The sequence below is a fragment of the Notolabrus celidotus genome, chromosome 21 (assembly GCF_009762535.1).
Source record: "Notolabrus celidotus isolate fNotCel1 chromosome 21, fNotCel1.pri, whole genome shotgun sequence".
Lineage (NCBI taxonomy): Eukaryota > Metazoa > Chordata > Actinopteri > Labriformes > Labridae > Notolabrus > Notolabrus celidotus.
The window spans coordinates 5,710,590-5,730,945 of NC_048292.1; the positions used below are offsets into that span (position 1 = coordinate 5,710,590).

General features: G+C 42.3%; 1 protein-coding gene across 2 annotated transcripts in view; it reads right to left on the bottom strand.

The window, feature by feature from the left end:
* magi2a (membrane associated guanylate kinase, WW and PDZ domain containing 2a) overlaps positions 1-20,356 on the bottom strand; it is a 330,301-nt gene that overhangs the window by 40,660 nt on the left and 269,285 nt on the right. For both annotated transcript variants that reach the window (XM_034674120.1, XM_034674119.1), the window contains exon 10: positions 11,924-12,607. In XM_034674120.1, coding sequence (XP_034530011.1) covers positions 11,924-12,607 — 684 coding nt within the window. The remainder of the gene's footprint in view (positions 1-11,923; positions 12,608-20,356) is intronic.

The window sequence follows — 20,356 nt, forward strand, 5'->3', positions numbered from 1 at the left end:
TAGTTACACTGATTCCCCGGGAGGCTGGAGGAGGCTCACTGAATCAAACCCTCCTTCTTCTTCCTTTTCGTTCTCCACCTCCCTCCTGCTTCTTCTTAAAACAGCTCCTGGTCATCTGTGAGCACACGAACAGTCTAAGGTGAAAGGTCAAAGCAGACAGCTGATTCACAATACACAAATTACCCGTGATTTACTACAACTTGAGTTTAGAGAAGTGTGTGGGGGCTGAATCAGAACACAGCCTTGGGATCTTTGAGTGAGATGATGGAGCTGCCTGGCTGTCGTGTAGGTGTGTGTACAACCTGTGTGAATCAAAACCATGCGGCGCGGCGTCTGAGCGAGTGCGTGGGCGGGTCGGAGGGAATGCGGCAAGTTTAATAGAAGCTAAATGGCCGAGCGAGCGAGCGTACATGTGAGCGAGCTCCACGGCTAATTACAGCCCTGAGTCGCTGCTGGTGCTGCAGCGAGAACACGGACGCCTGCTAATGGCCGAGGAAGCCGCTAATGAGGCTGTCTGCCATGCACGCAACACACATGCATACGCTGGCACACACACAAAGACACGATAATTACTGGAGATGGGAGACAGAGTGCCCATTTGTTAGGGCAAAACGGCTCCAGAGTCAAACTTAAATTTAAAGGATGGCTAAATATCATAACTGTATTTGGAGCGTGGGCTTTCACGGCGATGGGCTTAATTTGCTGGATGGTTTGATCATAAATGGCTCAATCTCTGAGCGGCTAATCGTGGTCAGACCGGCTCTAATGGCGGCTTTGAAGAGAAGATCATTGAGAGCCTCGGCACCTTCATCAGGGAGCATCAGTAACAAACTGTTTATATAAAGAAGCACTGAGAGCATAGAACATCATCTTCATGTTCAGGCCAGTGAAGCACTTTAATTCAAGCTTTACATTTCAAAGCTGTGAAATATGAATCTATTAGCTTTTTAAAGACACTTGGAAAAGGACACAGTGGCTTATGGCAGCTACCTGACCTTTTTTGTACCAGGCTGTTCACATATTTATCTCTGCTATTAAGTTTTAACATGGGGCTCTATGGGGACTAACCATAGTGTCGTATTTAAAGGTGCAGTGTGTAGTTTTTAACACTTCCACATTGGCTTAAATTCTCGCTACCAGGGGATGCTGCTTGGGACTGGCTCACTGCTGGAGACACACTCTAGTGGACACTCCAGCATTATCTTCCTTTTTCAACACCAGAGGATGCCGCTTGATTCAACCCAAACTGGAGTTAACTGAAGAGGACATGATATAACCCTTGTTCACCCTGTTGACTGTCGGTCACTACTTGGTCTTGTGTTACCCCTGAGTATTTTGGACCAATCAGAGCTGCGTAAGTAAGATTAGAAATAAATATATAATCTATGTACAGTGCTGTGAAAGAGTTTTTGACCCCTTCCTAGTTTCTTACATTTTTGCACATTTGTCACACTTAAATGTTCCAGATTGTAGGAGCCTAAATGCAATTTATGATAATGTAATAATTTAAGTACGTGTGCAAGATAACCATTTATATAGATGGTTCATTTAAAAGGATTAAGATAAAAGTATACATTTATAAAAAGATGGTAAAAGGTCAAAGTTCATTATGCTGTAAATATTTTCTCTTAATATTAAAATTTATTTCATGGGGAGCTGGTAGCCTAGCGATCTAAGCGCCCCACATACAGAGGCTACAGTCCTCGTCGCAGGGGTCGCCAGTTCGATTCCCGGCCGGTCGACCATTTCCTGCATGTCTTCCCCCGCTCTCTGCTCCCCACATTCACTGTCTCTCTTCAGCTGTCCTATCAAATAAAGGCAAAAAGGCCAAAAATATAACTTATAACTCTTAACAGAAAAAAAATGTGTTTGGATTTGTGACATAGAATGTCATGTGTTGGAAGGGTTGCTGAATCATGCATGCTGTAACCCCGCCCCCTTGTTAAGGTTTGTTGATCTCCATAGAAGATTAGTTTTTGGATTAATGAGGTGGCAGTTAGGCAAGGAGAGAGTGGAGCCACATGTTTTTTTTTTTTACCTCTCTCTTTCTCTCTCACTCTCTTTTAGTTTTTTTAAGGATTTGTGGATAAAAACATGGAAAATGAACATCTTTCTGTATTTGTTTTATTTTTGATTTAAGTGAACAGTTTAAACTTTTATTGCGTGGTCCTGTTGAGTTCTTTTTGAAGGGAAATTCAAGAGTTTTGAGAGTGTCAAAACTAAGGCTTCATTCAGTGTAAACCCACACAGATCATGAAATATTTTATTTATTTATTTTTTTTAATATTTTTTGGCCTTTTTGCCTATATTGGATAGGGCAGCTGAAGAGAGACAGGAAATGTGGGGAGTAGAGAGCGGGGGAAGACATGCAGGAAATGGTCGACCGGCCAGGAATTGAACCGGCGACCCCTGCGACGAGGACTGTAGCCTCTGTATGTGGGGCGCTTAGATCTCTAGGCTACCAGCTCCCATGAAATAAATTTTAATATTAGACAAAGAAAACAAGAGTTAATACTAAATGCAGTTTTTAAATGATGATTTCATTTATTATTATTCTCTTCCTAAATAACGTTTCCTTAATACATTAAATAATAATTTAAAAACAGCATTTTGTATTTACTCTGGTTACCTTTGTCTAATATTAAAATGGGTTGATGATCTGGAACATTCAAGTGTGACAAATATGTGAAAATGTGAGAAACCAGGAAGGAGGGAAATACTTTTTCACAGCACTGTAAATGACTTGGAGGTCAAAGCCATGGTAGGTAGTTATGCAGTTAAAAAGCCACAGGGCTTGTGTACATGATGGAACATATGACTGCCCAGCTACAGCTGACACTGCCTGTGTTTCAAAGAAGATGGAGAACAGTTATTGATTATTTTAATTAGGACTTTTATATTTTATAATTTGGATGTTCATCTCTATGAATCTTAGGTATATGTAAGTCTAAATGTATGTCTGTATGTATGTATTGTTATGTGTCATGTGAATGGTAGGTCTACCTGTGCGTACCTGTATATGTAAATGAGGATGATTGTGAGTGGCAATGTATGGCTGATGTGTGCATGTTCCACCCTGTATGGGACTGCTCAGCTAATATCTTTCTGTGAGTCGGAAGGAGCCCAATCTCAAGGTGTAACTGTTTTTGTGTAAATTTGTATATATTGCCTGTTTTTTTGAAACTGTGGCAATAAAGTTAAAAAAAAAAAAAAAAAAAAAGCCATAGGACTGTTTCAATGATAAAAATGTCTCATGAGTCGACGTGATGCTCCGGAAATGTAATCTGTGTCCTCAGAATATATCTGGGAGCGTCTGTGTGAGTAAAAATAATAATTGTGATGTTACTTTTTATTTCCACCTCTCTGTGAAACAGCTAACACAGAGATCAGTGGTTGATTAGTAATGCCTGTTAGAGAGGTGACGTGGGTCTCTTAGCAGGCCATCATCATTCAATTCAATCCAGCGCTTACATAACAAATCACAAGTCAGTCCATCCCTAACCCATTAGTCTGAGTACGAATAGATTTTCTGTTTTTTCCTAACAAATAAAGAAAGTGTGTGTGAACCCGCCTCACCCTCTCTGCAGCCCACAGTCTCCCCTCTCAGCACCGTGAGCAGCCTGCGCTCCGTTAGCGGTGAAACAGCTCGGCTCTGCAGACACCAGAAGCTGTACGTTTTCCCTCTGACTGCCTCTTTTGTTAAAGATGATTATACCCGTGTCTGGGAATGGTAGCGCCAACGCTTTATTGATCCAACAGAGCCATGTGTTATCTCTACATTACAATTACTATTCCTGCTTATGTGGACTCTTTCTGTTGCGATGACAACCTTTGAGGCAGGACGAGGCCCTGCTGCATGAAGCTGTAACCTGCTGGCACTAATTCACACTCTGCAGCCCAACTCCACTCACACTGTTTCTCTCTGTCGCCTCTGAATGACTTTTTCAGCCTCTCCATCCTTTTTCTTTGTTTGTCTTAGTGTGTGTGTGACTGTGTGTGTGACTGTGTGCGTGTGTGCGTGTGAAAGAGAGAGAGAAAGAGCGAGTGAGAGAGCTGTAATTATTGATGAAGCCCAATCTGTGATCCTTTCAGTTCTTTGTGATCCCTGATGTTGGACACCAGAAGTGTATCATCAGCGTAGCGATCGAGCCATTAGATACCTAAAAAAGTGTGTGTGTGTGTGTGTGTGTGTGTGTGCTAGCTCAGTCTGCAGAATAAAAAAGGAGAGTCAGTCCAAAGCGTTCATTCATGCAGAAATATGCACACTCTCATGCTTTCTAACTCCGTCAGCTCCCGGTGCTCGCTCAATCCTCCGCCTCAGATTGTGTTTTCAGTAAAAGTGATGAGCTGTTTGCTCCCTCTCTGAACTGGCAAATATTTGGAGCGCGCGCGGCAGAGACAGGAGCGTGACAGTTGTTTGGTGTTTGATATCAGTCGGTGCCTCTCTCTCTTTCTCTTCCTGCTGAACTGACCGGTGGCTCGAGCCCTTAACAAGAGAAACAGCCAGTTCAATTAGATTGTGTGGCCGGCGTCCAGCGGTCCAAAGCAGCGGGCCAAATCCTGGTGTGTTAAGAGGTGGAACATCATTCCAGCAGCATGGTGACAGTTTTATTACAATTGGTAATAGCTTGGCTAAACGCTGGGAGCTGCGTTTCTTTAGAAGCTGGGAGGGAAGAGAGAATCAGCTATGTGAAATCTCACAGCCGGAGTCTGAGTCTGACACGATTTCATCTTTGTCTGAAGGGAGCTGGAGACTGGTGCAGAAGCAAAATCATTACCACAGTTCTCTAGTTCAAATACTCTGACTTCATGATAACTTGATGCAGAAAAATAAACTGAAGCCAAACAACTGGACTGTCCTAAATGTTGTGAATATGGTCCGATGATTAATAAATGTTGTAGCTCGGTTACAGCATCATGGATGTGTTTCAAGCAGTGAGAGAACATGACAGTGTTTCTGGATTGAACCCTCTTGCACCCTCACTATCTCTGCAGAAGGTGTGGAAATCAACGACCGGGAAACTATGAGCAAACTGGCAGCAGCATAACACAACATGGTGACCTAAAACGCCCAACGTCCAGGAGCCTGTGTCCCTCACCATGCAGAGAAGAGAGAGGGGCTGAAGCTCTGAAGCTGACCTTGGGTTATCTTGGTTATATTGGAGGGAAGGGACATTGGGTGTCTCTCTTTTGAACATCAGCTGTGACTGGAGACACAACAGTCACAACTTCTCTGGCTGATTCTGATCCATGATGACTCTGATTTTCTCTTTTAAGGACACTTTATCTGATGGAAAAATCTAACTTTTTTAAGCTATGTTATTGTATATTTAGTTTGATGTTAAAAATAAAGCATTGGGGTGCTGCTGGCCTAGCAGTCTAAGCACCCCACATACAGAGGCTATAGTCCTCACAGAGGTTGCCGGTTTGACTCCCGACTGCTACCATGCACTGCATTTCTTCCCCCACTCTCTTCTCCCCAAATTTCCTCTCTCTCTCTTCAGCTGTCCTATCATAAAGGCAAAAAGCCCAAAAAATAACCAAAAAAACATTGACTGCACTCGCCTGGTCAGAGCAAGTGTTTTCATTAGAGCTGTCAGCATTAACGCATTTATTATGATGTGTTTAAGGTCTTACATGCTTTAAAAACCATGCTATTTGCACTCTTTCTAGTTAAGACCCTAGAGCGTCTTCCTGCTGCCGCCATGATGGAAACACATCACTGTGCTTTAAACGATATATTTCCTTTTAAAAACTCTCAGACGGCTCAATTTGAGAATCAGCATTCATCTATGAACTTCCTGCAGAGCGTCTCATGGCAGGTCGGACTTTTCACACGCTGAGGTTTTGTCATTCAGATGTCCCGCTGTAACTAAAGAACATTACAGGGAGAATAATTTAACCGTTCAATAATATGTTAACTTGCTGTTCTCCTGCAGTTTTGATTTTCTGGTTAAATCTTCCATAAAACAGTCCTAAGAGGTATGAAACTCAGCCCAGCTTTCAGTCATTTCTCCACATATGTGCACAATATGCATCATGTGACCACGAGTCCAGACTGTGGCACCCACAGCTCGTCATGTCAACATGAACAGACGCGACATTGCACCCGGCGTATTGTTGGGTAGTGTGACAGAGTCATATCCAGTTCTGAAGTAAGGAGATGAAATACAACAAGTCAATAAGGATGCTGGTTTCTCCAAAGGCCAACATTCTGCGTCTTAAATCAACCTCCACGAGTGGAGGAAGCGGACACATGGAAGGAGGGCTTCACGGTTAGCTTAGCATGCAGATCTGTTGCATGCATTATGTTCATAGTTAGTGAAAATGATTTGCAATTTCTGTATTTGCACTAAGTATATTTCAATTCCTTTATGAAGACAGTTTCCATTAGGGATGACCACAATTAATCGATTATCGATTAATTGATTGTTAAGAAATTACTCGAAACACACATTTTTGTTATCAATTTTCCATCACGTGGAACAAACATCATGTGGTCTCATATGACACTCATCTATCAGGGAGGTGTTTTAAGTTTAAAGCATGTTTCGATGTGAATCAGCTGTTAAAGCGGAGACGCTCAGCTGGGGGCTGCGGCTGTGCGTCAGGTCTCCACGTGCGCTTTTTAAAAGAGGATCAATACAAAACTGCTGCCAACAACAACACGGACACAAAGGTTGACAGCTTTAAACAGGATATTTCCCACCTTTGGATACAAAGGCAACAGACAGGTGGGAAATTCTGGTACGCTACGTTTACAGACCAGCAACATCAGAGCCGTCTGAGCTTTTCTCCAGCGGGACTGATTATGACCCGGTTGCGCTCCTGGCTGACACCTGACCGAATACACATGTTTATTTTTCTCAATAAGAACGAGTAGACAGAAAACTGGACACTGTGAGTCTGAAGTACTTTTCTGTTAGTATTATGAGACTTCACTTTATAGGATTATGTCTGCGGAGAATATTTTAATGACCCTGATTGTTGATATTCTGCGTGTCAAACATGTACCCGTATTCAATACAGTCAGTTATTTGCATTTTGTTGCTGTAGAAAATAAAATTTAGGGAGAAAACAACCTATTTGGCCTTGTTTTTGACGTAAGAATAATAAAGTTTTTTTTTATCAATTAATCGATAATTGATCGTTAACATTTCCAAAAATCGATCACGGAAAATACTTAAAATGTACATCCCTAGTTTCCACTATGTGTTCCCATGTTTGCATGTGTTCATGATCAGACTGTATTCATCTGAAAAGTCACTTTTGCTTCTGTGTCCTGATTTATGATATAATAACATCTCTACTTACTCTCAGACCTTTTTTACACACATCTACAGGGTCAGTAAATGATATATAAGAATACAAGTTTTAGAAAATACGATCTCCACGAGTGGAGGACGTGGACACATGGAAGGAGGGCTTCACCGTTAGCTTAGCATGCAGATCTGAGACTTTGTGTTTGTGTGTTTTTAAAACAGGGATGGGCATTTCAAGCCAAAACACTATTCCATAATCACTGGCATCTATTTGGCAATTCTTCATATCCAAACAGTCTGTTTGTGTGGCAGTCACATTGACCAGCACCAGGACAAGGTTCTGCTAGTAGCGTGGCGTGTGTGTTTACATTTTACAGCCATGCTCAGTTTCTTCAATTTTCTCAGTTTCTGAATCTTGCACCGCTACACACATATTTCTAAAGACTGTCACAAATGTTTTCTTCTTCTTTGGCTATTTAATGCAGTTAGCATTCTCCTTCCTCTGTTACGTAGGTTTGGCTATTTAATGCAGTTAGCATTCTCCTTCCTCTGTTACGTAGGGGTGTCAAACATACGGCCCGCGGGCCAAAACCGGCCCACCAGAGGTTCCAATCCGGCCCACAGGATGACTTTTGGAATTACAGAGAAGACATTGACTGCAATTTTTCAATAAATGTAACTGGTATTTCAAATTTGTCCTACAGGGGGGGGCACCTGAATGGCACTCCAGGACTTTTTTTTCTGAAAGTGAGGAAAAAGAATATTTGCAGTTTGCACAATCCGGTGGAAAATCATAGACTTTTTGGACCGGCTGGGGGGTCCATAAAGGTCTAGTATAATCTATCTGTTTTTTTGCAGTAAACATTACACTCTGTGTCAGGTGAATGGGTAACCTGTGTGTTTGGTGTGTTTACAGCAGGTTTCAGGGCTTAAAGAATATAATATATGGCCCTATATGAGACTCCTCATGGCGAGAAATACAATAACTGTTTTTGTAAAAAGATAGTTCATGAAATATAAAAATTTTCAGAATGTACTTGTACTTTTTTTTGCAAACAAAGGGAAACATTTAGAGTTTTTATTATTTATAGGTTATTATGTTATGATTTTACAGGTCTGGCCCACTTGAGATCAAATTGGGCTGAATGTGGCCCCTGAACTGAAATGAGTTTGACACCCCTGCTCTATAGCCACCGTCCGGCGAGAATTCTGTATAACAACCATGCACCGGTGAAAACCATTAGTAATTGTACATTTAAATTGAGATAGTATTTGCATTAACTCTTCGATTTTTAATAATTGTACCAGTATTCAAGCATTCAAAAATGATGTCCCATCCCTAGATTAAAAGACGTCACATGACTTTTGTGATGAAGGGCTTTCATCTCTTCTTCTTGGGATAGAAAATGTGTTCATCTCTGGCAGCTGATCGCTCTCCTCATCCTGCTCGTTGGCGTTTGAGACACGAGCAGCCTAGCAGCGATGAATCTATTCAGAGGACGCCGCTGACCTTTGAGGGGCAGTCTCAGCGGGGTCTGTGGCACCAGGCGGCTGGCATTGTGATTTGTATGTGACATTACACAACACAAAGAGGCAAAACACAGAACTACAAATTGGTTCCACACAAAAGCAACTGCATGACCGGTTTCCAAAACGCAGCTGGCTCAGAGAGCCGGAGCTGAAGTTCATGTGTCATCGTCCAGAGGACGGCGAGATAAATCAGAGACTGTGAAGAGCTCAAACAGAGGAAAGGCTTTACAACATCCAGGGACACGGCTTCACAGACAGATCCTATCTGCAGGTTGATGAAGAGCTTTTATTGCTCTTCTTCATTTAATTAAACTCTAACGTCTCAATCTTCAGCAGCGGCGCTTTGGCTGAGTCATCTCTGGCACATGCTGCATCACCGTCAGTACGAAGAGGCACATCACAACAACATCACACAAAACTTCTGCCATTCATGCCACACACACACACACACACACACACACACACACACACACACACACACACACACACACACACACACACACACACACACACACACACACACACACACACACACACATGTAAATAAGACATGACAGGGATTATTCCTGCTAATTCTTCCAGCATCAAAGACGTTTCCATTTAAAGTCTCTGAAGGTTTCAGGCTAATCCAGGAGCCGACTCAGACACACACTCAGAGAGCAGAAAGCAGCCGGCTACCTGTTGTTCTGCAAATCACAACCCCAGTGTGTGACTCACGACACCGAGCAGCGCATAATTATGATTGTCAGAGGGCCACACATTCAGAAAAACACAGGGTAGAGAGCACTTTAGAGCCATTTGCAGTCCAGCAGTGTTTTGGATGTAAAAAGCAAAGCCTCTTTCTGCACACTTTGATTTCAGGCTTTTTACCTCGCTCCAAAAAGAAAGCAACATTTTCCAAACATGTGAAAACTGACATGACAGAAAGAAGAAACATCTAAAAGTGCAGCCCTCCTAAAAGCATCGCTTCATTCAGAGATACTGTTGTCCACCAGGAGGCTCGGATCAGTGAGCAGAGAAGGGAGAGAGAGAGATGCTCAGTAAAGAGAGAGGTGTGAGGAAGACGAGCACCTGAGAGGAGCTGAGGATCCGTCAGACAGGAGTGAGAAACTTTAGACACACGCACACACACACACTCTCTCACACACACCACACGGACCATAAACATTTTCTTCTGTCTGTTAACGATTCAGATACCTGACCTTGAAAACCACCTGATACTGAGCAAACACTAGACAATGAAGTAACCCTGTATCTCAGAGTGTGTGGTATAGACTGCCTGGTATAGTTTTTGTACTTCCTGTTTCAAAGAATGCCTCTTTATGTAAGCTAGCTTGACTGAAATCAATAACTGAGATAAAGAAATCTCTGAATCCTGATTCCTTTCACTTCTCTCAGCTCAGGCATGTTAGAGAGAAGTAGAAGGTTATATACCTGGTTGCTTTGTTTCACTTCTCTCACTTCTGGCAAAATAAGTGGTTAAAAAATTCTAAGCTGGGCGTGGGCTTAGCCTGATGGTTAAGTTGCACCCATATAGCGGTTGGCCCGGGTTTGATCCCAGCCTGTGGCCCCTTTCCCCCCACTCTCTCACCCAGTGTCCTGCTCTATCCACGGTCCTCCCATATCTAAATAAAGATGCAAAAGCCCCAAAAATATAACTTAAAAAAACCACAAATAAAATACAAAAATACTAAGCTAAAACCAGAGAGAATAATTTGCATCTCTCTCTCATTATGTTCATAGTTAGTGAAAATGATTTGCAACTTCTGTATTTGCACTAAGTATATTTCAATTCCTTTATGAAGACAGTTTCCACTATTTGTTCCCAAGTTTGCATGTGTTCATGATCAGAATGTATTTATCTGAAAAGTCACCTTTGCTTCTGTGTCCTGATTTATGATATAATAACAACTCTATTTACTCAGACCTTTTTTAAACACATCTACAGGGTCAGTAAATGATATATAAGAATACACCTGCTTTTTCCACTAATAAACACCTTAGAAAATACTATAATAAATGGCTGTAACTTGCTTTGTAATGGTTTTATAGTTACAAAAATTCATTTGGAAGTCTGAAACACTTAAGTACAACTCTCTAACAAAACAAAACAAAACTTCCTGATGTTCTGTCTGAGTTCACAGTAAAAAATTACCAACATTTCCAGGCGTTTTTAAAAAAAAACGTAAGTATTTTCATCCATTATCAGACAAAACAAATGTAAAACTGGTACTTTAAATGCAGCACAGTGAGAGATAAGGTTCTCCTAAATAAAATGATGTATGGCACTTGATGCCGAGTGCTTCAATAGGTTGGAAAAACAAAATAAATACAGGACAGTGTGGCGCCCCCCAAAATGGTATAGGTCTTTAAGGGTTAAGCTAGCAACAGCTCAGAGACCTGCTGTGTCCACTTAAGTGTCAGCGAACACAGATTTAAAGCTCCTGTGAGGATTTTCAGCATGTGTTGATTTTGGCACCCCCTGTGGACAAAGCAGGAACTTCTTGTCTTTGCTGATTCACATGCAAGTAATGCATTTATTACTAGAAATGGACCCTGTGTGTTATTTATTTTACAGCCAAATGAATCCATGTTAAGGTTCTTTGAAAAAAGAGAGAAGGTTGTTTTGGAAGCGTCTTAAATCACTTTAACTGAATACCCAACGATAGAAGCTCCTGACCCTGAAAACACAACGTAGAAATAGTCTCTTGTTACGCTGATGATCTAGTTTGCTTTTGTGGCTCAAGTAAAGAAGTCAGTATAAATTTCAGTCTGTTTCTTAGCCAGTTAAAAACACCTCACAGGAGCTTTAACTGATGTTTCATCCCTTTCTGCACTTCTGTTTTTAGCCTTTATAGCAGACCTGAGACCAGTTCTTATGCTGCCCTTTAACAGTATAATAGTAGAAGTCCACTGAACTGATTTAAAGCAGTGGAAAGTGAATTAGTTCCGGTGATAAAGTTGATCTTATTCTGGGATAATAAACGACTCTCTCTGACAGGTGGACTGGAGTATTCGTGATACCTGATCCAGCTCTGTCAGCAGTATCAGAGGAGTTCTCAGATACAACTGGAGTTCATTCACACTCAGCCAACAGTCCTTCCACCCATGCACACCTGCAGACATCTTACCTGTCCCACCTCTCTGAATCACCAGGCAGGCCTCAGTCCCGACCGCACACTCCTTGAGGAGCTCCACCACCTGCGTGTGTGTGAATCCTTGAACCAGCTGCTTGTTAATCTCTATGATCAGATCGCCCTCACACAGGCCCGGGCAGCCCAGAGGCTCCAGCACCTGTTTGACTCGCTGGCCTGTAGAGCTGTCCGCGATGGTGAATCCAAAACCCTCCATGCCCTTCACCATGGTCAAAGTCAGTAGTTCCCCTTGGGTGGCCCCGGACGACGCCATGGAGACACTGTCGGGGGGCGTGGTCCCGGTGGTGGGAGGAAGGGAGCCGTCTAAGTGGGTGTCTCCTGGGTGAGGGGTGAGCAGCTGCTGCTGGGCATTGACCTGGTCCTGGGTGGGGTCGTTGACGTAGCGAGCCGTGCGGGAGAGATAGTCCAGGTAGGTGTCGTAGCCTGACCTGCCGTTCACCATGATCGGCCGCTGCTCCATGATGCCCAGCGGGGAGATGATGGTGGTGGTGGTGTTGTTGTTGGTGTTTCCAGCCTCCTCGGGGTCGTAGGGGAGCGGGTATCCTCGACACAGGACCAGGGTGACGCTTTGGCCGATTGGAACGGACTGGAAGAGTTTCACCACGTCGGCGTGGGTGGTGCCCAGGCAGCACACATCGTTGATGTAGACGATGACATCACCTGCAGAGAGGACAGGTGAGAACATGATGGTCAGAGGCTGAACAGGAGAGTAATCACAGGAGGAACAGAGTCAAACTGAAACAGACTGAGATGTTACAGAGCTGTTTGAGAAACACAGGTCTAAAGGTTTGTTCAAGTTTCAACATTAATGTCACCAAGACAAGCTACAGGATCCAACATATATGACCTGTCAGGAGTTATGAGACACTCAGAGTTATCTTTCCACTTATTCTACAAATATCAGCATCTGTCCCTAGAGGGATTATTTCACTTGTCTTTAAAGAATCTTCTTCCTCTTTTACATGAAACAGCAGACTCAGACAATACACAAGGGGAAGGAAGGTGATAACATGTTCTCAATCACTCACTACCATGATGGATTTAACCATCAAACACTGCTACAATTATTCAGCAGAATATATTACAAGAATATAGAAAGAACAAGCAGCTATTTTCAGCAAGTCAATCGTCAAAGATAACAAACAAGGAGAAAGCTAAAGTTTGGCTTCAGATCTTGAACCTGGTAAATGCGTGTGGTGTTTCTTAGCACACAGTAGAAAACCTAAAAAATAAAATAAGCAACATGAAAGTGGCTTTGCGCAACAAGCACCGCCACCAACGTGGTCCAGGTGGAGGACCACCTGTCCCCTCCATTGAAGGATGAGGACTTGTTAACGGAGTTGTTTGGGAAGGATTCACTTCACGGTATTGCTGGTAGGTTACCTAAGAATTATGTTCTCATTCATTCATGTGAAATAATCTACAGAAGTACTTTTATTTACATGGTTATGATTTGGCGTGCACTACAGGGTGGGACTGCGTAGGAACAGCCTAACAGGTGTGGTAATCCTGCCGTTAGCACCTGTAATGTTGGGGTCTACCGCCATTAAATGTAATGCTCTGTTGGGGCGTTAACCTGGCTCATGCAAACCACTAATCGTTTTCTTTCACTATTAGAACAAACGGCCTGTTTTCATCGTCCATACGGTCCCAGATCTTTACAGCAGAGTTTGACATGTTTACAGCCTGTGTTGATCTGAATAGCTCACTTCTGTTTTGTACATAGAGTACAAAGGAGGCATATTTTTGCAGGTGAAGATATTAAAAGTAAGAGTCTGTATTAATTTGCATAATTTGGGGCGTGGTTAGGTTGACTGACAGGTGGACAGGAGGTTTCTGTATGCCAGGAGGCTTGATGCCTGCCTTACCTCCACCTCTGTCTGTTTCTAGGCTAAATGAAAGTTAGGTTGAGTCAACGTGTTCAACATGGCGGCCATCGTTGGTCTTCATAACACCTCTTTAGACGCCAATGAGTGATGGACTAGATACATGTTTCTGTATGACCACAGTCTATGGGTTTAACCAACAGGACACCTAGCTACCACAAGACAAGCATGCTAACAGCGTAAAATAATTATGTTTTCATTTAATGTGACATCAAGCTTTCACCTGTTGCCTCAAGTGACCTTCCTGACCGGGCCTGTTTTAATTGTGCTTTTAAATTGCATGACAAATCTTTGAATCCTTCACAGCTCCTTTACCCTCAGGCCGGGTCGTGTTTGTTTCAGTATTCTAATGCGTCTAGATTAACAGGAAAGGAGGCGATGTTGTGTTGCTCATTGAAGCATGGATGTTCCAGTTTTGCTGCATGAGAAAACCCAAATATGGAGAAAGCAACAGTGTGGGAAGCTTCTTGGCTGCAGAGATTAGAGATGAAAAACTGAAGGAGGACATTAAGTTGGAGGATATCTTGGATAAGGGGGGCAGTTATGATGATGTATAGTACCTCCACTTCAGGAGAGCTCCTCTTGAAGACATGCCAACACATTAATGGTTGTGGACTTTCTCTAAAAGCACACAGGGCTCAGATCTTTACGGCAGCTGCTGTAGAAGATTTTATTTCATCTTAGATTAGAATATGCTCAGTAAATGCACGGACACACATTTACTCTCCAGTGAGACAGAAGAAGAAACCCACAGTGAGAGTGTCTGGAGGTGACAGCTCGACTCTCTGCAGCTGCAGCACATCAGCTCTGTTTAGATCAAATGACCACACGTAATGCCTTATCTGCTGTTACACTGTGAGACAGTGCTGATGACAAGAGGCTAAAATGTTCGCCTTTTATGGGGCCAAGTGCTGTTATGTGTTCACTGTTATATACTGCATGCACTGTAGATAAAAAGCAAGCTGACAATTAAATATTCCCACACCAAAAAGTCCTCCACACGCGGCCTTATCTCCGTCTGAAACGGAGGACTAAATATAGTGTTGGTGCTCCGCTCTGCAGGCACCACGCAGGGAGCCTTTTAAACACTGGGCAACTGGGAACACAAGGCACGCTCCATTTTAAAGTCTGACAAACAACATTACCTGAGTTAATAATGAAAACAATTATTTAGTAATTGCAGGCATCGTTGTTGGGCTCGACTGAGAGAGGGCAGAGCATCAGAGAGAGAGAGCGAGAGAGTAAACAAAGAGCATTAAAAAGCAGAGCATGTGCTCCTCTGATTGGCCGTCACCTCGCTAACCAGCAGCTCGATCCACCCAATCCTCCTTCAACGTGAGCAGGAAGCCATAGAGGCACTAATGGCTGAGTCAATGACACTTTTTCTAAAACAACATGGCATTGATTTCCTGATCTGATTGTTGAAGTGGAGCTGAGCTGCTTCCCTGAATAAGCATCAGCAGCAGAGGTGAACCGGAGTTAAGACCTCAGTGAGACGCTCTCTCACGGTCACCTGTTGGAAGGAAAGCGCTGCAAGTTTTGAAAGCAGGTGTTGAGAGCGAGCTCACACACCTCGAGGCGGCGTGACGCTGGGGACTCTTTAATTAATCCGGGTAAACGTGCGCGACATTTGCCTCGGGCGCTGGTGTCAGAATCAATAGCTGAGGACACTGGCAGAAAACAAAAGGAGTGTGTGGTGACCTCGCCACGCCCGTGGATCTCATACTTTAAATCAGAGGAGGAGAGACGCAGCGGGGAGGAGGGCGTCACCACGTTCAAGGACACAGAAGGTCACAGCCACGTGTTGCACATGTGGAGTGTGTGGAGGGTCAGTTTAAGCGAATTACAAAGACTTATGATCAGACTTTTCAATGCATGAAGTTTGCTGTAAGTACTAGAGTGTGGACACGTCTGCCTCAGACCTCTGAATCTCATGCTTTTAGAATCTGAATGTTCAACTACTCCTTCAACAGTTTCTCTCAACCTTTTCACTCCTGCTCCTCCTCAAAGGTAACTCTCCTTAGTCAGCGTCTTCAGAAAACAATCATGTTTTTAAATTAATAAATGCTTCAGGCCTGAAACTTCAACCTCTCCACCTCTTCATGAGAAACAAAGCAGAGCTCTCTTTGTGCTGGAGTTTAAAGGCAGCTTCAGATATGGCGAACACCTGTCTCTGTGAGAAGCATCAGCATAAAGAGCTACCTACTAATACTAAGAAAAACTACTAATCCTGCTAACCTTGGATCTTTGAAACACTGCTGTTTTAACTTTACGTAGAATATCTACGAGGTGAGTGACCTTACAGAGAAGAAGAAAAGTGTGTTTCTGTAAAAGCACAAAGTTGTATGCAGCCTTAAAGGTGACATATCACGCTTTTTTCATCAATATATATTGGTCTAAGAGGTCCCAAAAAAACACTTTGAAATCAGATTTTGGTCTGCCTGAAAAACCCTCTTCTTCAGTCCTCCTCAGAACACTCTGTTTTCTCTCTGACCACGCCCCCTCAGGAAGTGGATGTGGGCTCGGCTCTCCAGCACGTTCATCTAATGTTTACATGTTGGCTGAATATACATGGCTGCTCAGAGATCACGTTACTTCAACCCTCTGAATCTGATCCAGAATCTGATCCTGACGGAGAGGCGCCTGTAGCAGGACCTTTCTGAAGGATTGGTCACAGATTTAGTGTTTCTTGTTGTTTTATTTATCAGTATGTAGACGTGTGTCTTGGTACACAGCTACAGCTACGAATATGTAGCTATGTGGCTATGCTAATTAGCGCTAGCACTTATCCATGACAAATAAAAATCATCCACTAGATCTTCAAATCTGCAGACGTGGGGAGTAAAACCGACCTCTGTGTTTATTAAGACATCCTACAACTAGCATGCCTCCCTCCTAAGCTACTTGTTAGCACACATTTGTGCAGGTAATGAAAAACAGAGGAGGGATTCAGTATTGTTTTATACAGTCTATGGGCTGAACAAGCTCCGAGCTCTGACTCCGTGACAGACCGGATATTGTTGTTACGTAACAAAAACACGGAAGTCTGAAACGGCTCGTTTCACACACATTTACAGAAAGGTGTAGAAATCAGAACAGGGGCAGAATGGATTTTTTTCATTCTTGGGGGGTTTGTAGACAGGGACACATTCAGGTAGAGAACCATTAAAAAATCCATTTTGCATGATATGTCACCTTTAACAACTTCCTGTCTTCTTAAACATCACAGAACTCTTGAAGCGTGTTTCATACCACACGATTATCAGGCTTGAACCCCCAAGGTGACTTTACGTGGCTGCACCAATCTGAAATCATGAATATCAAACATGTTTAATATTGATGATCTAATATCCTGCTGTGAGGAGAGGAACCCAAGGGTAGCTTAACACGCTCTTCGTGGATTATCACGTGGACCAGAATGATAGCCAATCAGGAAGCAAGCTGACTGAAGAAGGAAGTGCGGCAAGTTAATACTAAACAAAAAGCACAACGTCATATGTATTTCATAAATACATACAGATTTAAATGTTGCTTTATTATTTTAGTAATTTTAGCTGTTGTCTTATTCTATTTTTATGTATTTATTCATTCATTTATTTATTTTCTTATTTATCTACTCAGTTTTATTGATATTTTTAGCCTTAGTTTTTTTTTTCAACTCTTATCCTTACCTTTTTAAATCTATTTATTTTAACTATTTTTATTCTTAATTTTGATGCTTTAACTTATTTTAATTACACATATTGTATTTTTGGTGTGCATTAGTCTCTATTTTATTTTATGTTGTTCTTATTTTTAATTTGTATTCTTATTATTTTTATTCTTATCATTATTAATATTATCTTCCCCTAACATGTCTTGCCATTGTTTCATTTCTGCTTCTTTCTTGTTTTCAATTGCTGTAAAGCACTTTGGGTTGCATTTGATTTGTATGAAAGGTGCTCTATAAATAAAGCTTGATTGATTGATTGATTGATTGATTGATTGATTGATTGATTGATAAATAAGAATTTAATTTTCTATTCCTGTTCTTGTGGGATGTCATTTGCCCTCTCCTTCTCTAAGGAGAGTTTGTGGCATGGTGCCAGATATTTGTTGACCTCTTTACCAAAGTGTGTTTTACTACTTAAGCAGCATATGCTATGAGATATTACAACCTGGTTGTGAGTCTTGATCTGGGGGCTGTCGGGTCATTATCTTCTTGTTTTTTTTTTGTCTTGTAAATTAATTTAATGCTTTGTCTTTGTCTTCTTTGTCTTGTACTAATTTGTATTGTTATTTTTTTGGTGTTGATGTCCACTTTGAAAATTAATGAAACATATATACACAAAGTCAGACGGGTGTCAGAAATGGAGCAGGAACTTTGTTGATTTGTGGAAACAACACATCGTGTCTGTAAAGCATAATCACACTGACAGAGAGAGGAGCAGGACACACATCACTACAGCAATAGATGAACCAGGAAGCTCAACAACTAACAGCACTTAGCTTGATGACCATCCCATTGTCCGCCATGTTTGTTTCCTCTTAAGTCTGACTGTGAGAGATGTTGTTAGATCTCAGTTCAGAGAGTGTGGATTCTGTTGGTGTGTGGAGAGCTGTGTCATCATATTGTTGCTCTCCACACTCTATAAAACTAAACTGTTCAATCTGTCAGAGTTTCTTGTTCTCTCACATTTTTAACATCTGTGAAGACTTTAAAATCTTTCAGCATGGATGAATCTTGTGGCTCCTCGAGGTGTCCTGATCCTCAGGTTCACTGGACACAGCAAAGTAAAATCCCATATCTTCTCTCCACATGCTCTGAATCACAAAAAGCTCTCGTGCCCGGCCGGGAGAAAGTATGTATTTTTATGATGTGGTTAAAATGACCCTTAACAAACTCGCTCTGAAACACAGCGGTGCATTAGAGTGCAGCTGAAGGGATGAGGAAACAGCCTGAGTAGACTCATGGTCACCAAACGGCCCTCTCTCCATCCATTACTACGCCTGCTGTAGTTCTCCTGTTTATTCTAAATCACACTGACCTTACTTGTAAACACCCCCCTCTCTGAGTCCAAGGCCCACGCTGCGTCCCCGTCCCATCCTCGCATATTCTTTATGACATATTCATCTCTTCTAATGTTTGTGTTCACAACTCTGTCCGCAGAGTGAGAGGTCTCTGCAGCCCGCCGAGACGAGGCCTCGATAACAGAGCAGTTTACAGTCTCAGCAGGAGGCAGGCATCCGTTACAGACAGAGTGTGTGTGTGTGAGAGTGTCTCAGGCTTTAAGAGGTATCCCTTAATAATAATGGACAAGTCAGACCGGCAAGTGTTATTAAAATAATGATGATAGTGTCTAAAAGTTTTACAGACTGAACAGAGAGAAAGAGAGTCTGAGATGGACCGTCTGCTGAAGGCCTCTGGATATCTGTGACTTTCTGAATCAAGCAGGAGGCTGCATGAAGAGCCGGCGTGGTTTAAAGGAAGCTGTCTCATTCAAAGCTTTCCAAAACAAAACATCATGAAGGTGTAAAGAGTGTTTGCCTCCTCTAAAGGTAAGGTTTCATTAACATCTCACTGTATCTATTTGGACTACAAACCGACTACTCTTGACCGACTACAATGAATTCAAAACGCTGCCGCTAGACTGTTAACCAGGTCCAGTAAAACAATCCACATCAACCCCATCCTATTCTCCTTACATTGGCTGCCAATCAAATTCAGATTACAGTTTAAGATATAAAGCTATCCATCATTAAGCACACTCTTATATCTCCAACCTGCTCTACCCTTACATCCCCAGTAGACCCCTCAGATCCTCAGACCAAGGTCTGCTTGCTGTGCCTGTGTGAGGCTAAAAACTAAAGGTGGCCTTGCCTGGAGCATGTGGCTCCAACTCTGTGGAACAATCTTCTGCCCCAATCGCGCTGTGCTATTTCCACCGAGACGTTTAAAAAGCATCTTAAGACAGATTTGTTTGTTTTTGCTTTTGAGCATCTTTTGTAATTTGTTGTTAATTTGTCTTCTTTCTTTATTATCTTATTTATTGCTCATTGTATTGTCTTGTCGACATTGATTCTCTGTGAAGCACTTTGTGACTATATCTGTGAAAGGTGCCATACTAAATAAACTTTACTTACTTACTTACTTACAAGTCCCATCAAACCAAACCTCTCTTATAAAAACAGATGTTGTGTGCAGTGGTCTCTCTCTCTCCATGCACTCACACACTAATAGTTACACTCTCTCCTCCTCAAGATCAGCTCAACACAAAGATAAACAGGTCTTAACAGAGCTTATTACATGTCAACACAACATGGGGCGCACCCCTCAACTCTGCCCAGTAGAGGGCGCCGATGTTACACACATAAACACCAGCTCAGTGTAACGAAAACACCATAAACATTAAGCACACAATCAAAAAAACAAAGTACAGACGAATAACGGACTCAACACTCCAATATAAGCAGCTTATGAGACCTCAGAAGTCCAGGACTTAAACGTGCACAGGACAGAACCATAGACTGTTAAATAATGGAC